The sequence below is a fragment of the Megachile rotundata genome, chromosome 10, assembly GCF_050947335.1.
Source record: "Megachile rotundata isolate GNS110a chromosome 10, iyMegRotu1, whole genome shotgun sequence".
Taxonomy (NCBI): Eukaryota; Metazoa; Arthropoda; class Insecta; order Hymenoptera; family Megachilidae; genus Megachile; species Megachile rotundata.
Window position 1 is genome coordinate 15,673,837 of NC_134992.1, and position 19,653 is coordinate 15,693,489.

At 43.9% G+C, this 19,653-nt stretch overlaps 1 protein-coding gene across 3 annotated transcripts; it reads left to right on the forward strand.

Moving 5' to 3' along the window:
- The first annotated feature begins 675 nt into the window (after nt 1–675).
- On the forward strand, nt 676–14,901 carry side (motor axon guidance molcule sidestep). Of its 3 annotated transcripts, none has more exons than XM_012294555.2 (12): nt 676–2,750; nt 7,919–8,075; nt 10,009–10,220; nt 10,292–10,402; nt 10,502–10,714; nt 11,484–11,780; nt 11,865–11,995; nt 12,180–12,339; nt 12,430–12,732; nt 13,214–13,675; nt 13,881–14,090; nt 14,329–14,901. In XM_012294555.2, exons 1-12 carry the CDS (start codon nt 2,645–2,647, stop codon nt 14,370–14,372), a joined length of 2,406 nt encoding a protein of 801 aa, XP_012149945.1. In that variant the 5' UTR covers nt 676–2,644; the 3' UTR covers nt 14,373–14,901. The 3 variants fall into 3 exon arrangements, with proteins under 3 accessions (XP_012149945.1, XP_012149947.1, XP_012149946.1); XM_012294557.2 differs by having other exon boundaries at nt 7,943–8,075; XM_012294556.2 differs by having other exon boundaries at nt 678–2,750; nt 13,214–13,669.
- The last annotated feature ends 4,752 nt before the right edge of the window (nt 14,902–19,653 follow it).

A 19,653-nucleotide genomic window follows, 5' to 3' on the forward strand; every position in this document is an offset into this window, starting at 1 on the left:
CTCTCTACCGAGCCTTCGATAGACAACGTGGACCCCTCTCGCTCTTTCCGACACGAGTCGCTTACCAAAAAAGTAACGGGAACAAAAATATACATCGACGTTCGAAAACTCTCTCGTTCGCATCGATCTTCTCGTAAGTTACTTTAAACGATCCTCCTTTAATCCGCTATTAAAAGCGATGCATGTTTTGCCGCAACGTTCACGGTGAAATCTGTTGCCATATGCTCGTTGCGAGTCTCGTACAAAAAAAAATCGAAAGAAAAAAAATGAAAATGCAGGGAGCGTCTTATTGCGGCAAAGATTTTGTTTCATCATACGAAGGTTAAGTTTAGCTAGGTTTTTTCTTCGAACAACTCGATACGAAGAATCGAAAGACGAAGAAAAATTAATAGGAAGAAACGAGTCGCGGTGGCGATCCATCAAATCCTACACAGCGATTGAAAGGACGAGTTTGTACTTTTAGGACGCATTGTTGACCCTCGTTGGAACTGGGCGGCTCCACCCTCGAGCGTTTCTAGCCCCCCTACACTTCGCGTAATCGTCTGTGCGATGATACGCCAGAAACTCACCCTGCGTTTATTCCACCGAAGCAAACTCGGTTTTGGCTCCCCTTCCAGCCCCAAGTCAACGACAGACCGAGAGCGAGAGAGATAAATAGCGAACGGATCGGCCAGAAACACGCGGCGAAGCGTAACGCCTGCGTTTCCTACCATCCTTCCACGTGCGTGTATCTTAAACCGTGTCCGTGTTAGCAGCGTTCGCGCGTTACGTCGATACTCTCTGTCGAATTTTCGGGAAGGCAATTTGAAAAATTTAGCGAGCTGTCTCCTGAATTTCGAGTCGTTATCCCGCAGGCAAAAGTTCGACGGTCTCGATTTATCGATCTCGAATTTCTAAGAACAATAAACAACGGAATCACATAAAATCTGCATAAAACGAGGGCCATTGGAATTTCCAATCTCGCGTTGTAGAAAATTAAGTGGAATTTTTCAAGTCTATTAAAGGGAAAGCATGTCGGTGCAGAAGCGAATAGAGCACTCGGCAGCGTAGTTACCTACCTGTGTACACAGCCGGTGAAAAGAGGGACGCAGAAAGGGCGAGGGTGGAATACGAAACAAACGAGCTTCCAGTTGGCAGAAACTCTGGACTTTGCATAGATTTTGCTCGCGTCATTAGCACGAATGCATACGAGTGCATCTTCGCGCGGATGCGTTAAGACGCGCGTGCATCGGGAGTCCAGCGCGAGTGGTTGGTCGTTAAGCGAATGCGAGCGCGTGTGCGTGTTCCCGGGGCCGAGTTAAACGGACGTGTGCCTGTGCACGAGGAGGGTGCACTAGGTGGGGGCAAGTACACGCGTGTCTTCGGTTTTGGTTTTAGTTCCGTGGCAGTCGCTGCCGACGACGACGACGATCTTCTCGAACGCGTTGCTCGACGGTTTCGTCGCACCCCGATCGCGAGTTTTTTTTCTCTTCTTTCGACGATCTTCGCGTTCCCGAAGATTCCGGTAGCTCGCGAGCGATCGTGCGCGCGCGGCCGCGTCAATTCGACGTCGTTCGAACTCCAAGACCAAGTGCGTCCATCGAGATCGTTGAAATTCCAAGCGAGACATCGTTAGATTACGAACCAGAGATTCGTTCGAAAAGCGCAGCTGATTCGAGCCGGGAAATGGAAGAATAACTCGACGACAAAATCAAATCATCGGGAACATCGAAGTCGAAGTCGCTGGCGGAAAAGGAAATTCTGACAAAGCGAAAGGAATTCGAAGGAGAAAAACAACGGACACTCTTGAGTAGAGTGAAAGAGAGGTCCGGAGTGCCGCTTCGATGCGAAAAAAACGTCGGCACGTTTTGTTAATCAAAAGATTTTGCTCGAGGCGACGTGGTTTGACTGAAAAAGAACGCGTATGACCGCGGCGTCTAACGACGATCAAAAAAATGAAAAAGGAACAGGAGTAAAACGTATGCAGGAGTCGAAAGGAAGTCCATAGAAAAGATATCCTGCGTGTCGAATCGCGGTACCAGAGTGTATTTTGCGCCGACCTTTCTTTCTCGGAAAGCGCGACGCTATCTCCGTTGAAAACTGCTATATTTGTGTGAATCCGTAAGCCTAGTAAATTGTTTAGCCCGAAAGCGTTACGAATTTATGCAAAATACCAATTTTGTTTCTAATGCTCGGTATTAAAGTAAATTCAGCTCTGAGCTGGAAAAATAAGAGCTTGCCTTGAATGGTAACGTCGCCTTTTTGGCCCTCGAAGGATCAGGAGAAAGTAACAGTTTCTATAGCATCGATGCAATAGAATTTACTCGAAACGTAGGTTATTGATCGATCGTAGAAGCTTGAAAGTTCGTTTCGAGCTGTACTTTATTTAAGCCGGAAGTTTGATAGCCGCGAAGGAACCGCAATTTGATCGAGGATGCGTTCCGGACTATTCGTTGGTGGTCAACGCTCGAAGAATCGAACAGCGAGGTCGAAGAATGACGACATAAAATATTGTTCCGAGGATCGCGGTTGTTCGATCCTGTGGTAGAAAAGGCAAATTGGCTAGATCGTGAACGATCGAATGCATCGATCGTAAGGTGTCGAGCAGACGTGGCGGTGGTTCGCGCGTCGACTCGAACACCTGATTCGCGCCTGCCGGTTCGAGATGCGGTGCACGTCGGGACACGTGTTTCTGACAAGTTTGCTGATACTACTTCAAGCACGTCGACCGGAAGCAGCTACCGAGGATTCGGCTGAATTTCAGAACAAAGGTACGCCGCTTCTCGATAACATTGAATTTGCTCGATGAAACGAGGACGTTCTTAAATTCGGTATCTTTTTTTAACGCCCTCAGCGTGGTGGTCGCAGCTTCGTTTCCGTCTTCGTCTCGGAGATGCAACTAATGTTTTTTATAGCACGTTGCATTCTGGCGGATCACTTGCAACTAATTAAGTAATTTAATAAGGTAACGAAGACGTTGATAAACTTGATAAGACAATTATCGAATGACGGGGCGTTAGGTATCGTAGAATAAAATTTTGATAGATATCGCCGAAAGTATGGGAATAATATAGCAGAAAATTTTCCGTTAGGTAATTAACGCAAGAAGTTTGTTCGGAGTAGGCGTTGCTCGTTCTATACTCTAAACAGTGACCCATTATGAGAAAGTGGTGCCACGAAGCAGTGGGAAATTTATTTCGGACCGAACGAGCTCACTGACCTCGACCCGATTTAAATAAGTTAAAAGTTTAGTGGCACGAGTGGATAAACGGTATCCGGAAGCGTTCGAACGTATATAAACTAGAAGTAAACATTTTGAGTTAAAAGGAAAGCACATGCAATTAATGAAAATTTCAAATAACGTTAATACGAATTGTGCAAGCTGACAAATGGAAAGTTCAAATTGAAAAGCGAAAACGATCCTATTGTTCGTATTTACTTACTGCACGCGGAAAGATGTGACAACGTAGAACAGGACCTATCACGCGTCGACGAATTTAAATGAAAAGACCGAGGAGGTTACTTGAAAACGTGTCTTTATTTACGTGATCTAACAGTTTTTATTAAGGTGTCCACGAGATAGCCATGCGTCCGATGGAAAGATACAAAGCTGCGCGGTGAATTTACCGACGAGTATTTTGGTCCACGGGCTGCTTACGAAGCGAAAGAATTTGCACGATTTATTTTCGGCAACGTAAAAAGGCGCCGCTTCATTTTGATCCCTCTAGGCATCTGTCACGGTCAACTCCCCGTAGCGCGGTTAATTTTCGAAATTTATGAAAACACATAGAAGCACACTAGGATCTTTTCCATTTAATCCTCGAACCCGGAAACTTCAGTCCCACCGGAGTAGCGATTTATTTTGTTTAATTCATTGATTGCAACGGTACGGCACGCTTTCACGATAATTATTTACGCTTTGATTACACGTCATAATTTTGCCATCGCGTACCGATAAAGACAAATCTCTATATGTATAAGCAGTTTTTTCCTTTCTTAAATACCTTAAATCTATCTTGAGCCTATTTCCATCTTTTTCAATATACATTAATTAATTCTTAAAGTTAAGAGACAGTTGAAGAAGAAAAATAGATAACGTGGTTTTCATTTTGTGCAACGTCGACGGAAAATATGTGCGTTAAGGGGTTAAGGTACCCCTTTGAAAAGAGTGCAGGAATGCGTCGAGCGTCGTTTATAGCTTTGAAGCGTGCGAACGCTCGAAACAGAGCGCTCGAAGTTCGAAGGAATTCGAGGAGAACCATTCGACGTGTTTCGAATTCCGTTCGGAAACGTATTACATACACGTACACGTATTATCGTTATTTCGGATAATAAGATGCTCGATGATTTCTTTATTCGAAGGAAAATATTTGGGGATGTAAAGGTAAATAGAATGTTGGCTTCGTCGACGATCCATCATCGCTCCTGTAGGTGATCTTTACATTGTTTGTTTTGCGGTAAACGTCGACTGAAACGAGCTACCCTGAAAGCTGCACTTTCCGCGAAACGAAAGCACATAAAGCGGCAGCGGCACTTTCTCTTGCTTCAAACATCTTAGCGACGTTTTTTCCTCGCTAATTGCGCTACAAATTTTCGCGCGAACAAAACTCAAAGTACTGGAATCGTAGCTGCCACCGTTCGAGCGATCAGATCAAAGAGTTTCCTGGAACGTAGCGGAACAATCGGTTGAAAAAACTGAAATATGTACATATATGCATCAGAGCGAGATCGAAGAAGCTTTTATATTTCTTTGCTTTCGTTTCGATCGGTTTTCACTCGTTACTTCGAATCCTATCGAACGAACGAAATTTCGAGTCACGAAATTTCGTGGCTCCAGAATTTCCTCGATACTTTTAACAATAAGAATCGTAAATATTCTTATTCGCGTCGCATATTAGGATGGCGCAAGAAATGGCCATTTAAAGCGAACGAAGTTTGAATAACGAAATGGACGAGCCACATGGGGCTCAATTACCATAGAGAGTGATCATACGAGAAGACCTTTGTCTCTCCGACAATCCCTGAACGAGGGTAAGGGCGCAAGAGCGCTTCAAGAGATAGCATCTGATAATTTCTTGAGAATTCTCGGAGTAATTTAATCCCTAGAGAAATTCCAATCATTTTGACGTATGCATTTCGAGCAAAATAGTTCTCGAAACTCTAGCGAAACTTCAAATAAACGTTTATCCTTTACAATTAACATCGCATTCCGTGCAATTCAAATTAAAATATGACTACTTCTTATTTAAAAAATAACTGGTAGTAAGATGGCATTAACAAGCATTATTATTTTACCGCTATAATCAATTATAGTCTCGTGAATTCTATACTCGACTAATGAAATTCGACGCTATTTGTAACCTATTATTAATGAAAGGTGCCGTCGGAGCTAGAATCGGTCGGGCCGACAGGGGGAGGATTCGTTTGAAAAAATTACATACCCTGGATGAAATATGGAACATTTCGGTTTCGGCATTGCAAGGTAAACCCGAGCATTAGTTCTGCGAAATTATTTTAAAGTGGCTATTAACGCGATAAATTAGTCTATTCGAACTAAAAAACAATTTCAAATATTCGCTTGTTATTTTGTTCGATAAAGCAATCGATTTTTGTGGCGATGCCGAGTTTTAAATTATCCTTCGTATCGTTCCAAAAAGTGACTGTTTTTTTTTTTTACCAACTCCGATACGTACTCGACGAGAAGCCGGATTCTCCGTCATACTTTTCAATGTCGAAAGTTGGAGAATAAAATCTATCGTTCGTATTTCACGCGAATAATCGAAAAAAACCTCGTCTCGAATTGCACGATTTTGGGCGTACGATCGATTTTAACGTCGGCCTTGGATTTTCGATAAGCCCCCGGAACAGCGGAAACGCCGCTTCGAAAGGAGCGGGAACAACCGTCGAATCGGGAGCATCGGTGGTGACAGTTGGAATTTTATTGGAAAACCGAACTTCTTCTAGGGAAGGATAGCAACAGGTGTTGGTAAGGAAAAGTAGCATTACGCGAGAATGAAATTGACTAAAGCGTGACTGGACAAGAGTGGCTAGATTAGAAGGAGATAAAACACACTGTCGACACGAGTTTGATAAAACGTAATATCGTGGAATTCACAGGGAACGATCGAGCAATGGACTTAAAAGTTCCACCTATGAATTATTTTCTTTTAACGAAAAACTTTAGGTTCTCACCTTCGTTTCGTGCGGCAATTAAAGGGAATGAAATTTTTCTCTTTTTCAAATTGTCCTTAATATTTAAACGGTGTTAAATTTTCGCAAAATTCGTCTTCGCCTATCTTCTTCGTACGCGTTCGATGTAACTAGGATCGAAACCGAGCGACGGAATGCAATAGACAAGACTCGAATACAATGGCCAGGAAATTACGCGTCTATAGATCGAGGGTCTGGTATAGACAGTAGGCGCCAATAAAAATTTGCAAATTAATGCGATATCGCTTAGAATGCGTGCACGGAGCCGTAAAGCCTCTCGAAACAACTTCGCTCGCGACTCGTATTTCTACGTTATTCCGGTCGTCATACATCGTGGCTCGTAAATTGCTTTAACGGGCATTTTTCGATGACCGCGAATTCGATTCGCGAAAGATGGATGCTGAATCGGTCGAAAGGAGAGGATAAAGAAAGGAATCGTGTCGGGGGTACGAAAATAGATGACTCGGCGGAAGCGCGGTTTCCCAACGCGAGAGATATAAAAATAACAGAGGTGCCCCTTGGCCAACGAATATTATTTACATAACGATACGCCTCGAAAGTATGAATTTGTCCTTTCTTGAAATCGAAATTCTGCTCCGAAACGTAATTAATATTCAGTCTCACGGTTATTTGTTGGTGAAACAGAAGCACCATGTAAAAACGAGCAGTTACCAATTAGCAATTTCAAGCGAAAGGGGATTATCGGTTATCAATGATCAGCGATGAATTACCGAGTAGCGGTTACAAATTCTAAATTATCAATGACGAGCGATGAATTACTAGTTACCAGTTATCGATTGTCAATTATTAATTGTTAATGCCGATATCGGTATTACCGCTATCGAATCTACTGCCGTTGTTATTCGCCCAAATATCGTGCGATAAAGTTCGAAACCGCAGCTGGGGTTGCATCGCGCCAATATCCAGTTAGAGGGGTTAACCCAAAATTGGTCACGCCTATTCGACGATCAACGCCAATCTAGATGACTGAACATAGAATTTTCCGCGTTTCGAACGATTTTGAAAAGTTTACGATGCCGAAAGGTTGTAGGAAATTACGCAACGTTCACGCGCGTTTCTACTTGGCTCGAGAGAGTAAAACAATGGCACACGGACGTCGCGTAACACGGTGCGACGAACTAACCACGATTGGTACGGCTGTCAGCGACGCGTTACTCCGGTCGAACACGAAAAAGCCATACACGAAAGGATTCGAGTTTTTCGATCGCCATGGATCATCGATCCTTTTATCGGTTTTCGAACGCCCGCTTCGAAATCTTGGCTTCGACGCGACCCCCGATGAGAACGATGCATCATCGTATATTCATTCGCGGTGACTCAAACTTAGAATCGTTGCGATGCCGCAAACTTTCTTACCCACAGAGAAAATAGAAACGATATAATGTTAGCTGCACACGTGCCTGAGAAGCGGTGTTAACGTACACCGTGGTATGCCATTGATAACTCGCTCGTTCTTCTTGGCAGCCGCCTCTTAAGCCACGCTCGATCAAAAATAAACGGGACTTTTTCTACAATGGCAAAGATACACGAAACCGCGATAACGTGGATAGATACGTCTTCTCGCGATTTAACGCCAGGATACGTAAATCGATTGGTTAACGAGCGATTGAACGTTCGAGAAAAACTGGCGGAATATCTCGAGTCTCGGCGAAAAACGAAAAACGAATTCAATAACCGAATATATTCTTTTCTGGACATTCTTTCGAAGGGTCTACGACTTACGCTCTTACAGCGCCGCTGAGACTGGTGTGGGCCAGAGAGGGCGAGGACGTCGAATTGCCATGCGACATCACTCCACCAACCCCAACGGATTCCGTCAACATGGTACTATGGTTCAAAGATTCTGCTGGGATACCGCTTTACAGGTATGCATAAACGTCGTAAAATTCGGAGAAAAGAATCCAAGAAATTCGATGCGAGCGACGTGTTGTCATATAAAGAACGCGACTAATTTTCGAGTACAGGATCGGTAATGTCTACACGGTAAATATAGATAGAGTTAGGAATTCGTGATATAACGATAAATATTTCATAATAACGATCATGGTCATTTCCTTTTTCTTTCCGATAAAATCGTATTCCGATTATACATTTTGACCGCGCGAACTGCGCGTTCGCGAATTCCGGTTTTTTTTCGCGAGCATCTGGCAAACACGATTTTTTGATTTTTCGTGAGCTGGCAGGAAAAGGCGAGAACGAAGTCGAGTGCGAGGTTTCAAAGGCCGCACAGTTGGTTTATCTTGTTTTCGTTGGTCGATTTTACCGAGACTTTTATCCTCGGCAGAGTGAACGTTCTTTTTTTCGTGTCCATATTACGCACTGGACGCTCTGTTTACGGCGATCTTCTCGAGTATCAGTTCATAGCGAGGAACGTCGCTGCTTCGACCTGCCGGATGTTGGCCACGCTTAATATTTCTGGATGCCATTGTTCTGAGATCGCGTCTCGAAATATCGCGAACCGAGTCTCCGAAATAGAGACCCTCTCACCTTCCAATCTATTGTTCGCTACAAAACGCTTTGAGGTCGTTGCCGAAAGTAAGTTTTATCGGGCATCCTCGATTCCTCGTTATCGTCTGCTAACGCATCGGAATCATCGATCGAGCGGCATGTTCCGCTAAAAATGGCTCGATCTCCTTTTTCACGGAGGTCACGAAAGGCGGAATTGAGGTAGATCGTGTAACGTAAATAAACGGATAACGAAAGGATCGTGCGGAGTCGTTGGCATCGAACGTCAGAAATTCTTAATACCAGAAATAGAGGCTACCTATCGACGTTTCGTGCTGACAAACACTCGTAAACCGTGTATAGGTTTCGAGCTCGTTTATTTACGAACGGGAGCAAGTTTGCCCGTAAAACCAGATATTTCGTTCCAGCGTGTCGTTAGTCGCGACACGTCGTTTAATAGGATAGAAATTTTACTTGGAAGAGAATAGAATACTACGGAGGGGGAAAAATGAGAAGTTTTTTAGGACTTGGCCTGGTTCGCGTCAAAGGGTGCTCAAAAGAAAATAATAGCGTAGAATGGAGGAAACGAATGACACGCGAGACGAACACGAAACAGGTGGCTTCTGAAAGTTTACGTTTACGGGTTTGTTTATTCGTACCAGTGACGATCCCTTCGCTAGCTCGTATTTTCCATGGGAATCCGAGGGACAGAACAGTTGCATCAACATCGAATCCAATAATTTTTGGTAAATGTCTTTCCTTTTTTACGCTCGTTCTCGGTATTAGCCGTTTCAGATATACTTTTCGCGTGCAAAGTGCGACTGGCGCCGCGATTTCACGGAAATCGACCGCGAACGGCTGCATCTTTTTCCGTCGTCTTGCTGCGATTTCCTGTTGGACGTTGCGTAACGGTCAAACGTTCGCGTTCGCGGCGAATCTAAATTCGCTGACTGCACGCCTGCCAACTATCCGTTTTTCTCTCCGTGAATAGACACTCGTGCTAGAGTTAGTCGTTGAAACCGACCAACTGGGGATCCACCGGTGTTTACCAGCATCTTTTTTCCCCCGGAAACGTCAACGTCGCTTCTCCGATAGCCGATCGGGCCAAGAATTTCAACCTCCGTACGAATCGACACAGGAAATGTAACCCGGTTACCTCGATTCTCCGATCTTGAGTTCCTCTTCGAAAGAATCTGTGCCCGCTATGATCCTTTAAATTCGTAAAATAAATTTCGCGATCATAATGTTGCTCATCTCGAATACTTAATTTGATACTCGCTAAACGAAAAAATTCGACACTATTTGATAATCCTTCCGAAGGTATAGCGATAAACCGATAGTTTGCGTGCACAGTTTGGACGCCAGGAACGGAGACCTAACGTCGGCCATTCATTGGGCGGTCAGCGACGATCTCGGCAAAAGGACTTACTTCCAGATCGGTGATGGGCATCGAGCTAAACTGAAGGTTGCCAAAGTTACCTTCAAGGATCAAGGAATCTTCAGGTGCAGAGTAGATTTCATCAACTCGCCGACCAGGAATTTCCGCGTAAATCTCACGCTCGTCGGTGAGTGTCCGATAACGTAACCTGGAAGTTCGATTTAATCGATTCGAAATGTTTTCTTCGTTTTTGCGTAGAGGAGCCGTCAAAACCTGTGATATACGACGCTCAGGGACGAAAAGTAACAGGAGTGGGCGGACCTTTTTTGGAAGGCTACAGTCTCGGTTTGACGTGTCAGGTGGCTGGAGGTAAATTTCCTGTCCCCCTTACGAACGACGTCAACGACCTATTCTTGTCAGCGTCACGATTTGCCATATTTCTTTTAATATCGTGATCGTTCATCCCAGGACGACCAAAACCCGTGGTTACGTGGTGGAAGGACGGCAAGATACTGGACAGTGTCGTCGACAAATCCATCGATACACCCAGCAAATTCACGGTGAACCACCTGTCCATCGACAAAGTGACGCGTTCGTTATGGGGCACCAAGCTGGAGTGCAGAGCTCAATCATCGCCGATGGCGGCACCGATCGTTCGCGAAGTATCCTTAGAGATTTATCGTAAGTAGCGTGTTACTGGGTCGATGAAATGCGCGAAAGAAACGAGTCGCGAGCCACGGTAATCGCGAGCGTAACATCTGGCGCGAATAAAATAGAACGAAGAGTCGCGCGCTCTTCAAGGTCGCTTCTTTGAATCCGACCAATCTGTACATGCGTTAAAAGCGATCGCGAATTACTCGAGGGCAAAACGTGCACCACCGAGATATGTATTCGGCTATTTCTCGAGGATCTGCGCGTTTAGCAAAAAAATGTGTTTAGAAGGACGAGTGTCCCTTAAGCAGGTTCGTCACGGCAAAAATAACGAGTAGAGGGACAGCCACGTGCTCACCATCCGAACCGTGTGTATTTTTACTTTCAACGACAATTCCACGAAATACGACCGTCAAAGGAGTTAAGGAGGTCCGCGCGAAATCGTTGGAATTCATCTCGCTTCCGCCGCGGGTCACTCGCTCAGACTATATTTAAATTTCTTTCTTCTCCGTCGTCCTCGTCTAAGCCGCAGGACATTCGGATGAATAAAAACGATATTTCTTACCGCGCAGGATGTCCGTTGTGGCACAGGAATACAGTAATAGAGAATATCTTTTCGACGACGATAGTTTTCCTCCGAAAGAGTAGAGAAATTTTATTTCGTTTAAAAAATTTCTAAAAAGAAACTGAACAATCGTGGAGCTCCGATCGAGCTGAACGCACCGATCGGTGGATAAGTAACAAGTTAAAAAGGATAAAACTGGAAATTGAACAGAAGAAAATATTATTCGTTTCGCAGTTAAACCAGCCATAGTGAAGATCATCCTGAGCGAGGATGAAATCTACGCCGGCAGACCGATCGCTGCACGTTGCGAGACGTGGGGAAGCTCTCCGGCTGCTAGGATCGTATGGAGGTTAGGCGGCCAGATGATCGGCGAACCGAATGTGTCCACCACGCAGAGAAGCAATTCAACGGTCAGCAAGCTGGCTCTGGCACTGAGCAAGCACGACGACGGCAAGGAATTAACCTGCAGAGCCGAAAATCCCCGATTTCCTGGCGGAGTCCTCGAGCAAACGAAAGTATTGAGCGTCGCCTGTGAGTCCTTTTCCCTTATCGTCTCTTCTCGCGAGAAACGCGACCGAAGGATATCTATTGTCTTCCTTCGCTTTCTGCATTTAGACGCGCCTATCGTGGACGTCGACTTAGCTACCGGATATATCCTGGATACCTTACGGGAAGGGGACGATCTCAAGTTGGTTTGCAACGTCGAAAGTAATCCGCCCCCGATTAGGGTGATGTGGTACTTCAACGTAAGAAATTTTCCATACTTTTCTTTCGAAAACTTCGATTACTCGAATTGTATCGTATCCTACTTACGGTAATCCATGAACGATATGAATTATTATCGAATGAATTATTACGAAACTTAACCACGAGGGTAGAACGTTTCCAACGCAGTGTCGATAGTTTTACGAAGAAAGTACGGTGTTTCAGGATACTCGACTGGAGCACGACGTGGCTGCGGGTACTCTGATATCCTCGAACACGTTGACTTTAAGGATACTGACCCTAGCTCATGCTGGAGTATACTCGTGTGCCGCGATCAATTCCGTAGGAGAGGGTCACAGTCCGCCCATGTTCATCCGTATGAAGTGTAAGAATCGCTTCCTATCGTAATTGTACATACTGTAAACGACGCGACTACGATAGAATCGTGTAGAAATAAAAGTTCTTCTCCCGACAGACGCACCGCGATGCAAGATTGGCTACGAGCGCCGCGATGTGACGGCTGGTCGACACGAAACGGTGTCGCTGCGCTGCGAGGTCGACGCGGTCCCAACAGACGCGGTGAGATTCTCTTGGACGTACAACGGAACACTGGGCAACGTGTTGCCGGTGCCAAACTCCAGAGCTCAGAATAACGGGTTGATTAGCGTTTTGGAGTATACTCCTTCCGCTGATACCGATTTTGGTACTCTAGCATGCTGGGCGAGCAACAGCGTCGGCAGACAAAGGACACCCTGTATATTTAACGTCGTACCAGGCAGTACGTGTAATATCCTTCGCTACTACGACAGATTTCGTTCGATGGAATCGTCGGAAAAATTTGAAATTTCATCGTTCTATGTATACTACGAATACGATTTGCAAATAGGGTCAAGTAAAACGCTGTTAACGCTGTAATGGGAAGTACAGTCTCCAGTACGAACATAGCGAATTCGTAAGACTCTTCGAAGACAAAGTATACGAAAGATCGTAGAGCAACGATTAATAATTTCACGCGAAACGGTATAGAAATTCGAGAGAAAGTTGTTAATAGGATGGCAAAAGGCTACAAAGGTTATTCGTTTATGAAGCGTAGAGTAGGTGGGTGGGTAGGTACGGTTAACAAAACGTAGAGTATATCGGTGAAAAATCAAAAGCACCACGTGTGTGTACCTTTTCACGCGAGAACGAAATCTCTTTCTCTGGCGTACGTTACGAAAATAGCCAATGTTTTCTGACGGAGTAAACGTTACGATTCCCAGAGCCACCGCAACCGCCGCTCGACTGTTCCCTGCACAACGAGACCAGTTCGCTGGAAGTGAATTGTGTCCCTGGCGCGGATGGCGGTTCCCCGCAGTACTTTTTGCTGGAAGTTCGAGGCGTCCCGAAAAGTCCTGGCCTCGTTCAGGTGAATTCACCGACCCTCCATGCACCTCAGAGCGATCAAGGAACGGTCGGGGAAGTGCCGGCTATATATCAAGAAAGGAATCCTCTGCCTAATTTCCAATTACACGGCCTTGAACCGGGATTCGATTACACTTTGTACGTGTACGCGGTGAACGGTCGCGGAAGAAGCGAACCCGTGTTGTTGGAACACGTCAGGATCGCGGAATCGATAGGTGGAAAATTCGAAAGGAACGGTCTATTCCTGGAGGATCTGAAGAAAGCGTTGCCTAACACCACCACGGAGAATATGGTCATCGTGATCGCGTTGACAGGTACAGGTAATCGATGCTAGCTCTGTTCTCCTTTTATCCAATCTCTCGGAGAAGAAGCGCGCTATCTGCGGAAAATTCGCTATTTTCGTAGTTTCGTTCGCGAACGCGGTATCGCGGAAGCGTTTCATTTGCAATTAACCTACGACGAAAGAGGAGGCGTTTTCGTCGTGCCTGCAGCAAGCGTGGTAAGAAAGGAGATTTTTTATTAAAGGTGCGGTGGCTTTGATCCTGGTTGGTATCGGAGTGATCATCGGGCTGGCTATCTGCAGGCGAAGGACCAGCTCCCCCATCAAAGACGGTCCGGACGATTTCACGACCCCTAGCTACGTTTCGGCTCAAAGGATCGAGCCAAGGATCAGATACTCTAGCGATAGTAGACGTTCTCAAAGGGCGAGTCTGTACATCGAGGAAAATCGAAACGGTAAAGCGCTGTTCTAGGCGACGATAACGTTCAGCGGTTACTTTTGCATACGTTTGGCTGATCAACATTCGGCGTCGAGCGCATCGAAGCAAAACCGTTAATGAAACGCTCGACGTAGTCGAACTTCGAGTTTGAAATTCGTGTAGCAATTTTTATAAAAATACTTTTATCTAACCGCATCGTTAAGTCGAACTTTGAATTTCGAAAAAACTAATTTAGAATGTATTCTAATTTTCAGAGCCAGATCTGCTTCAGAGAGTAGAAATCGATTTGCACGAGTAAGTTCCACGATTGTGCAGTTAGAAGCGATACTTTTGACATTCGTCGTTTTGTATTATACGTTGTGTAGATATTAAGTCGGGCGGAAGTGCCTATATTAACAGACTACTACTGGCGAGTAGTAGTCGGATAAATCGTAGAAAAGTAAGAAGCCGGTGCATTACGATGCGTTCGATCGTACACTGTTTCCAGAATTCCTGTACCTGTACTTTACGATCGTATCCAACCAAGTATCTTGTAACGTCGACGAAACGACGAGCCTTACAGCGTTATTTATTGCTCTCTTGCTGTAATATACGCGCTATTTTCTACTCGAGCGAGCAACAAACCAAGTATTATTACGATAGATCCTAGCTAAATTATTTTTAACCTTTCGATCGTCGAATCGCTAGAGATCGATAAACAAATAGTTTATCGATCGATAGCTGGTGATTGTAAGTTTGCGATATCGATATTTCGGCATCGAAAATCCATCGATATCGAGGTGTAACGATTTCTCGTAAATAAAATTGCGCCGTTATTTTTACAATTATATGTATATGTATATTACGATCTCCGTTCTCGATAAATTCAAACGCTTACCCATCGTTGTAAATAACATAGAAAATTACCTGGTTGTATTATTAGCGATTAGACATTCAAATAAAATGTTTACCGGGTAATTTTTCTTTCCGATGGCTTCAACGGTTCTTCGTCCATTTCGCGGTGAACTTTGAAGAAGGTCGTTGTCGATCGCAAACGAAGAGTCTAGTTTGATCGAAAATAAAGTAAACATAATTTGGTTTGGTGGAAGATTCTCTGCATTTTGTAACGAGAAGTCGACCAATTAATCAAATTTTCAGACTTCGCGTACATCACGGTCACCCCAAAGGCTATCGCGAACAACTACCGAACAAATGGAATAGCCAACGAAAACGTCCAATTCGAATTATTTGGGCACCGAACGTTTGCGCCAATCGAGTTCCAAATAAACACGAGTCGGCGTGACGATAAGGCTGGGATCAGACGGATATTTCGAACGAAGTCGTATCTTGTTTACGCGTACATTGACGAACACCCTAAGCATCTCTAGTGAAAATGGAGACGTAGTAAACGGGAGCCTAAGAAGGATCCAAGAAGAACCAAAGAGATGCACAGCGACGATCAAAGAATAATTCTAATAACCGTATTATCGCCAAGACGCTAACATCGCGTGCGAACGAACTTGCGCATTCGTTAAAAAATTGAAACTTGTCGTTATCGTTATTACGATATTTTGTGTCGCGTTTGCCCGATTACATGCCGATTAAATTCGAAAGAGAAAATCGTCGAAGATTATCCGGGAAAACGTATCGTTGAACGAGTTTGACGAATAACGAGAAACGAGAGTAAGTTCGGTCGCGTCCCGTTTGCTTCGTTATTTACGCGTAATCCCGCGTAAATATAGCGGGCAATAATTACGGCTGGAATTAGGCGCGTGTACGCCGCAGGGGAGAACAGAGAGACGAGGAGGGGTGACAAAATTTACAAATTATAACGCGTGCAAATACAAGCTCGATCCCAATTACCTGGCAACACGCAGTCTGGCAGACACATTGCAATTTATATTAAGCATTACGAGGTGCGATTACGCTAACATTCAAAAGTATTTGATCATACGCTGTTTCGAGTAAATACTTGTTTTCGTTAATTACTGGAATGCTATTGTAATTTTAATCGTGTATGTACTTTTATTTAAAATACGTTAGAATAACCAGAAAATATTGAAGAAAGTCTGTTATTTACTAGAATATTTTTGACAAAACTCGCAACTCGTTACAAAATACATCTTTTTGCGCGCAATAGTCGATTTTTCTAATACCAAATTAAATTCGCCCGATCTCGCTCGACCGTTAATTAAATATCACCTTTGTGCTCGATGAATTTCGTTCGCGCTTATGATCAGATACTTTTGCTCGGTAAAACGTGTAAATGCGGCGAGTCTGTAGTTCGCTGAATGTGGCGTAAAAGTTAAAAATTGTTGATTGCTCGACAAATCGGAAGAGGATGTTTTGCATTCATAGCCGTCGGCGGAACGAACGTCGAGAACCGATTAGCCGAAACTTCATCAGTGTCGCGATAATCGTGTCGTCGATCGCGACAGATATTCTATTTTCGTTGAATTAGTTGCCGTTGCGCGACAACCAATTACAGCAAAAATTCAATTAGCATTAACGGCGTTTCCATTAATCGCTTTACAGATTCGCCTGTCTCGATACAGGCGCAACCCGTGAAATTTCCAATCGCTCGTATCCCGCCGTGTTTCGTGTACGATTCATCGGTCGTCGATAAAAAAATTCAGCCGTATCTCAAGGAAGCTGATGAATCGCACAATTTTGTTAAAAAATCCGATGCATCGTATTCGAAGTCCTCCGAAATTCTCTCTCCTCGTCGTTTAATGACGAAGTTGACTGGTCGCGTGGAAGAGACAAGACACGGAGAAGATGAGAATTCTTATAAATTTCTTAGTTAATAACTTAGTTTATTACCTCGTCGCGTTACGTGTCTCGATAAGGATGATAAGAACCGTGCCAGTTAAATCAGGAAAACCATGCAATTTTCCATCGATCGCCTTTCCATTGTTCACCATAAAATTCAGCTTTCATCGATACGGATGAAAGCGGTTCTCACAACAGAGACAGGAAAATCCCTTTGAATTTTCGTCATGAAGCGTTTTTAATTCAAGTCAGAATCTTCTATCGCCAGTAATTATTGCCTGCGTACTCGGATTAGAGCGCTATCCTGCAATTCTTCATTGAACGTTCATCACCGTGCCCTACCGCATGAAATTCATCGATTTGCCGTGGATATTATATTCAGGGCCTTTTGCCACAAAATAGCTTTTCTCGTTAAATCCTCGTTTTTATCTTCTGCTTTTTTTTTTTAAAGCAGAACTACTCTAACACGGTATTGTAATTTACGGAATATATTATACAACTGAAAATAGGACTGGATAGATGCTAGAAAGAATTGTATTATTATTGCAAGTTTTTTTTCGAACGCTACCTCTTCGCGCTCTCATTCTCTACTGCCGCAGCATTCCTATTAAAATAGGGAAGCATTTGATTGCATCGAAAATACAAAATGGACAGGGATCCTCATCAACTTCCGTTACCAGACATCTTTGATTTCAAACGGAATCTTCTTCCGACAATAACAATGTTTATTACCATTTCTCGTTACGTCTGTTAATAATGACCTCTGCAATACGAATACCAATAAATTCGACGAGACAGATCGGCGCATTTAAATTGATTCGCAACCATAAAACTCGCTATCGTGCATCATAAAATTCATCGTTTATCGACGAGAATAAAAGCGATTCTTCTAATAGAGAGTGAAAATCCAATTGTCATTATAACACGTCCTCGATTTTAAAGCAGAATTTACCAATATTATTACCGCGACCCGTTAGTCCTCGTAACTTTCTTCCGACGAACGCAGTTTCATTTTCACTCGATATTATTCTTCTCCGTTATAATTTTTTGGTTCGCGTTTAAAATGTAGCATCCATTGGTCAGAATCGATTACGGGACACGCCGCATTCGGTAGTTAGTAAATGCGGTAACGATATGAAAAATCGATAGATTCCGCTAGCAGCGGAGAAGCATTTTTTGGTCGAAAAGACGAATAAAGGTCGAGAGGATGTTTGTTACGCGACAACAGCCGCATCCCGTGAGCAAAGAGGGGTCGAAAGCAAAGTGTACGCAAATGCGGCGTGCACTCGCCTCGGTAATGAAGATGCAAGCGGGCCGGCAACCGTTGAATGCAGTTGCGTGTTACAGAGGTGTGGAGCAGAGACCAGCGTGTCGGACAACGTAATTAGGTTATACTTTGCAGCGCTCCAAGTTATCGTTATCGTCATTGGAAACGACGCCGGTAGAACGGTACGAGATACTCGTGTTATTTTCACCCAAACTTTCCACCTTTGCTGAATCTGACAAGCGCTTTTCACGACCGTGATAGCTGTTCTATTATTTCATTTCTAAATCGATGCGAAATAGATCCACGAGTAAACGATTAAGAAGAATATTAAGAAGATTAAAAGTGATCGTAAGAGCGTACGATCAGTTTTATAAAACCGTTCGTTTCTCTAATCTCGGATTAGATAAGTTACACCTCTATGACATTTATTACCTCATATATCTGTGGGATCGAAATTTCTCGACCAAATAAGAGAAATCGCCCAAGTACGGGACGTTACGCTCAACAGACTGCAGCAGTCCAGCGAAGTAACGTGTTCGACTATAAGTACAGTGTTCCTGACTTTTCGAACGGATCACTATTGGCTACAACGGAAATACGGTGTTCGTACTAAAATTGCACCCTATATTCGTAGTTGCCAGAAGCGTTAAAGTAACTGACTATGAGAGAGAGAGACCGCGTTAACTGGTCGATGTTTAAAAATTGATGAATTTCTCGGTGTCTCGTCGTAGCATCTGCTAGCGAGTCCTTTTTCCGCGCGCGACCCTCCTTCGATATCTCCAATTCCTATTCACGACAACTTCGTTAGGACCTCCAATTACGAATAATTTCGTTCGAACGACGAATCGCGTTTTCCTCGGGTACAGGGAGCATCGAACAGTTAAAGGATAAAAGGATACTTAACGAAGACGTAGCGAGCTTGCTCGATCGCTACGAGGCACGAATGAACAATTTTACGAAAAATTTGTTCGTGAAATCACATTTAGCGACGCGACGAGAGAAAGCCGAGAATGAAATTCGTCGATAAGACAATAGTTCGCCGGTCGCGTTTCCAATTTCTCCAACTTGGATTCCTTCGAAATTGTCCTCAAAGTTGAACGAATTTAATTAAAGACAGAAGAGAGATTCGCGATTGCGTAAATACCGTGTATTCGACGTTTTGCCCGTTCAAATCCTTAATTACATTTTTCCTCGAGTATTCGATAAAAGGTGAACGCGTAAGTCTGTAAAATCTGTTGGACGGATCGATGGCTGTTAATTATTCGAACAGACGCGGCGTTGCTTGTCCGCAATATTTCATCGGAGTAGCGTATTTCATCAATTGCCGTGTTTCATCAGCCTGGATAATTTACGAGGGAGGTTCGCTCGGTTGAAATAAAATAATATAACTCATTCGCGTTGCGTTTCGGCTGTCCGAAATGATTGACAACCAATTACGGGGTTACCATTCTTCTCGAATAGAGAGTTATCTTTTCAAATCACGCGAACATTCGTTGTATATCTATGTAGGACGTAAAAATTGTAGGATGTTAAGCCTCGAATAAGTAAAGTAGAATTCCAT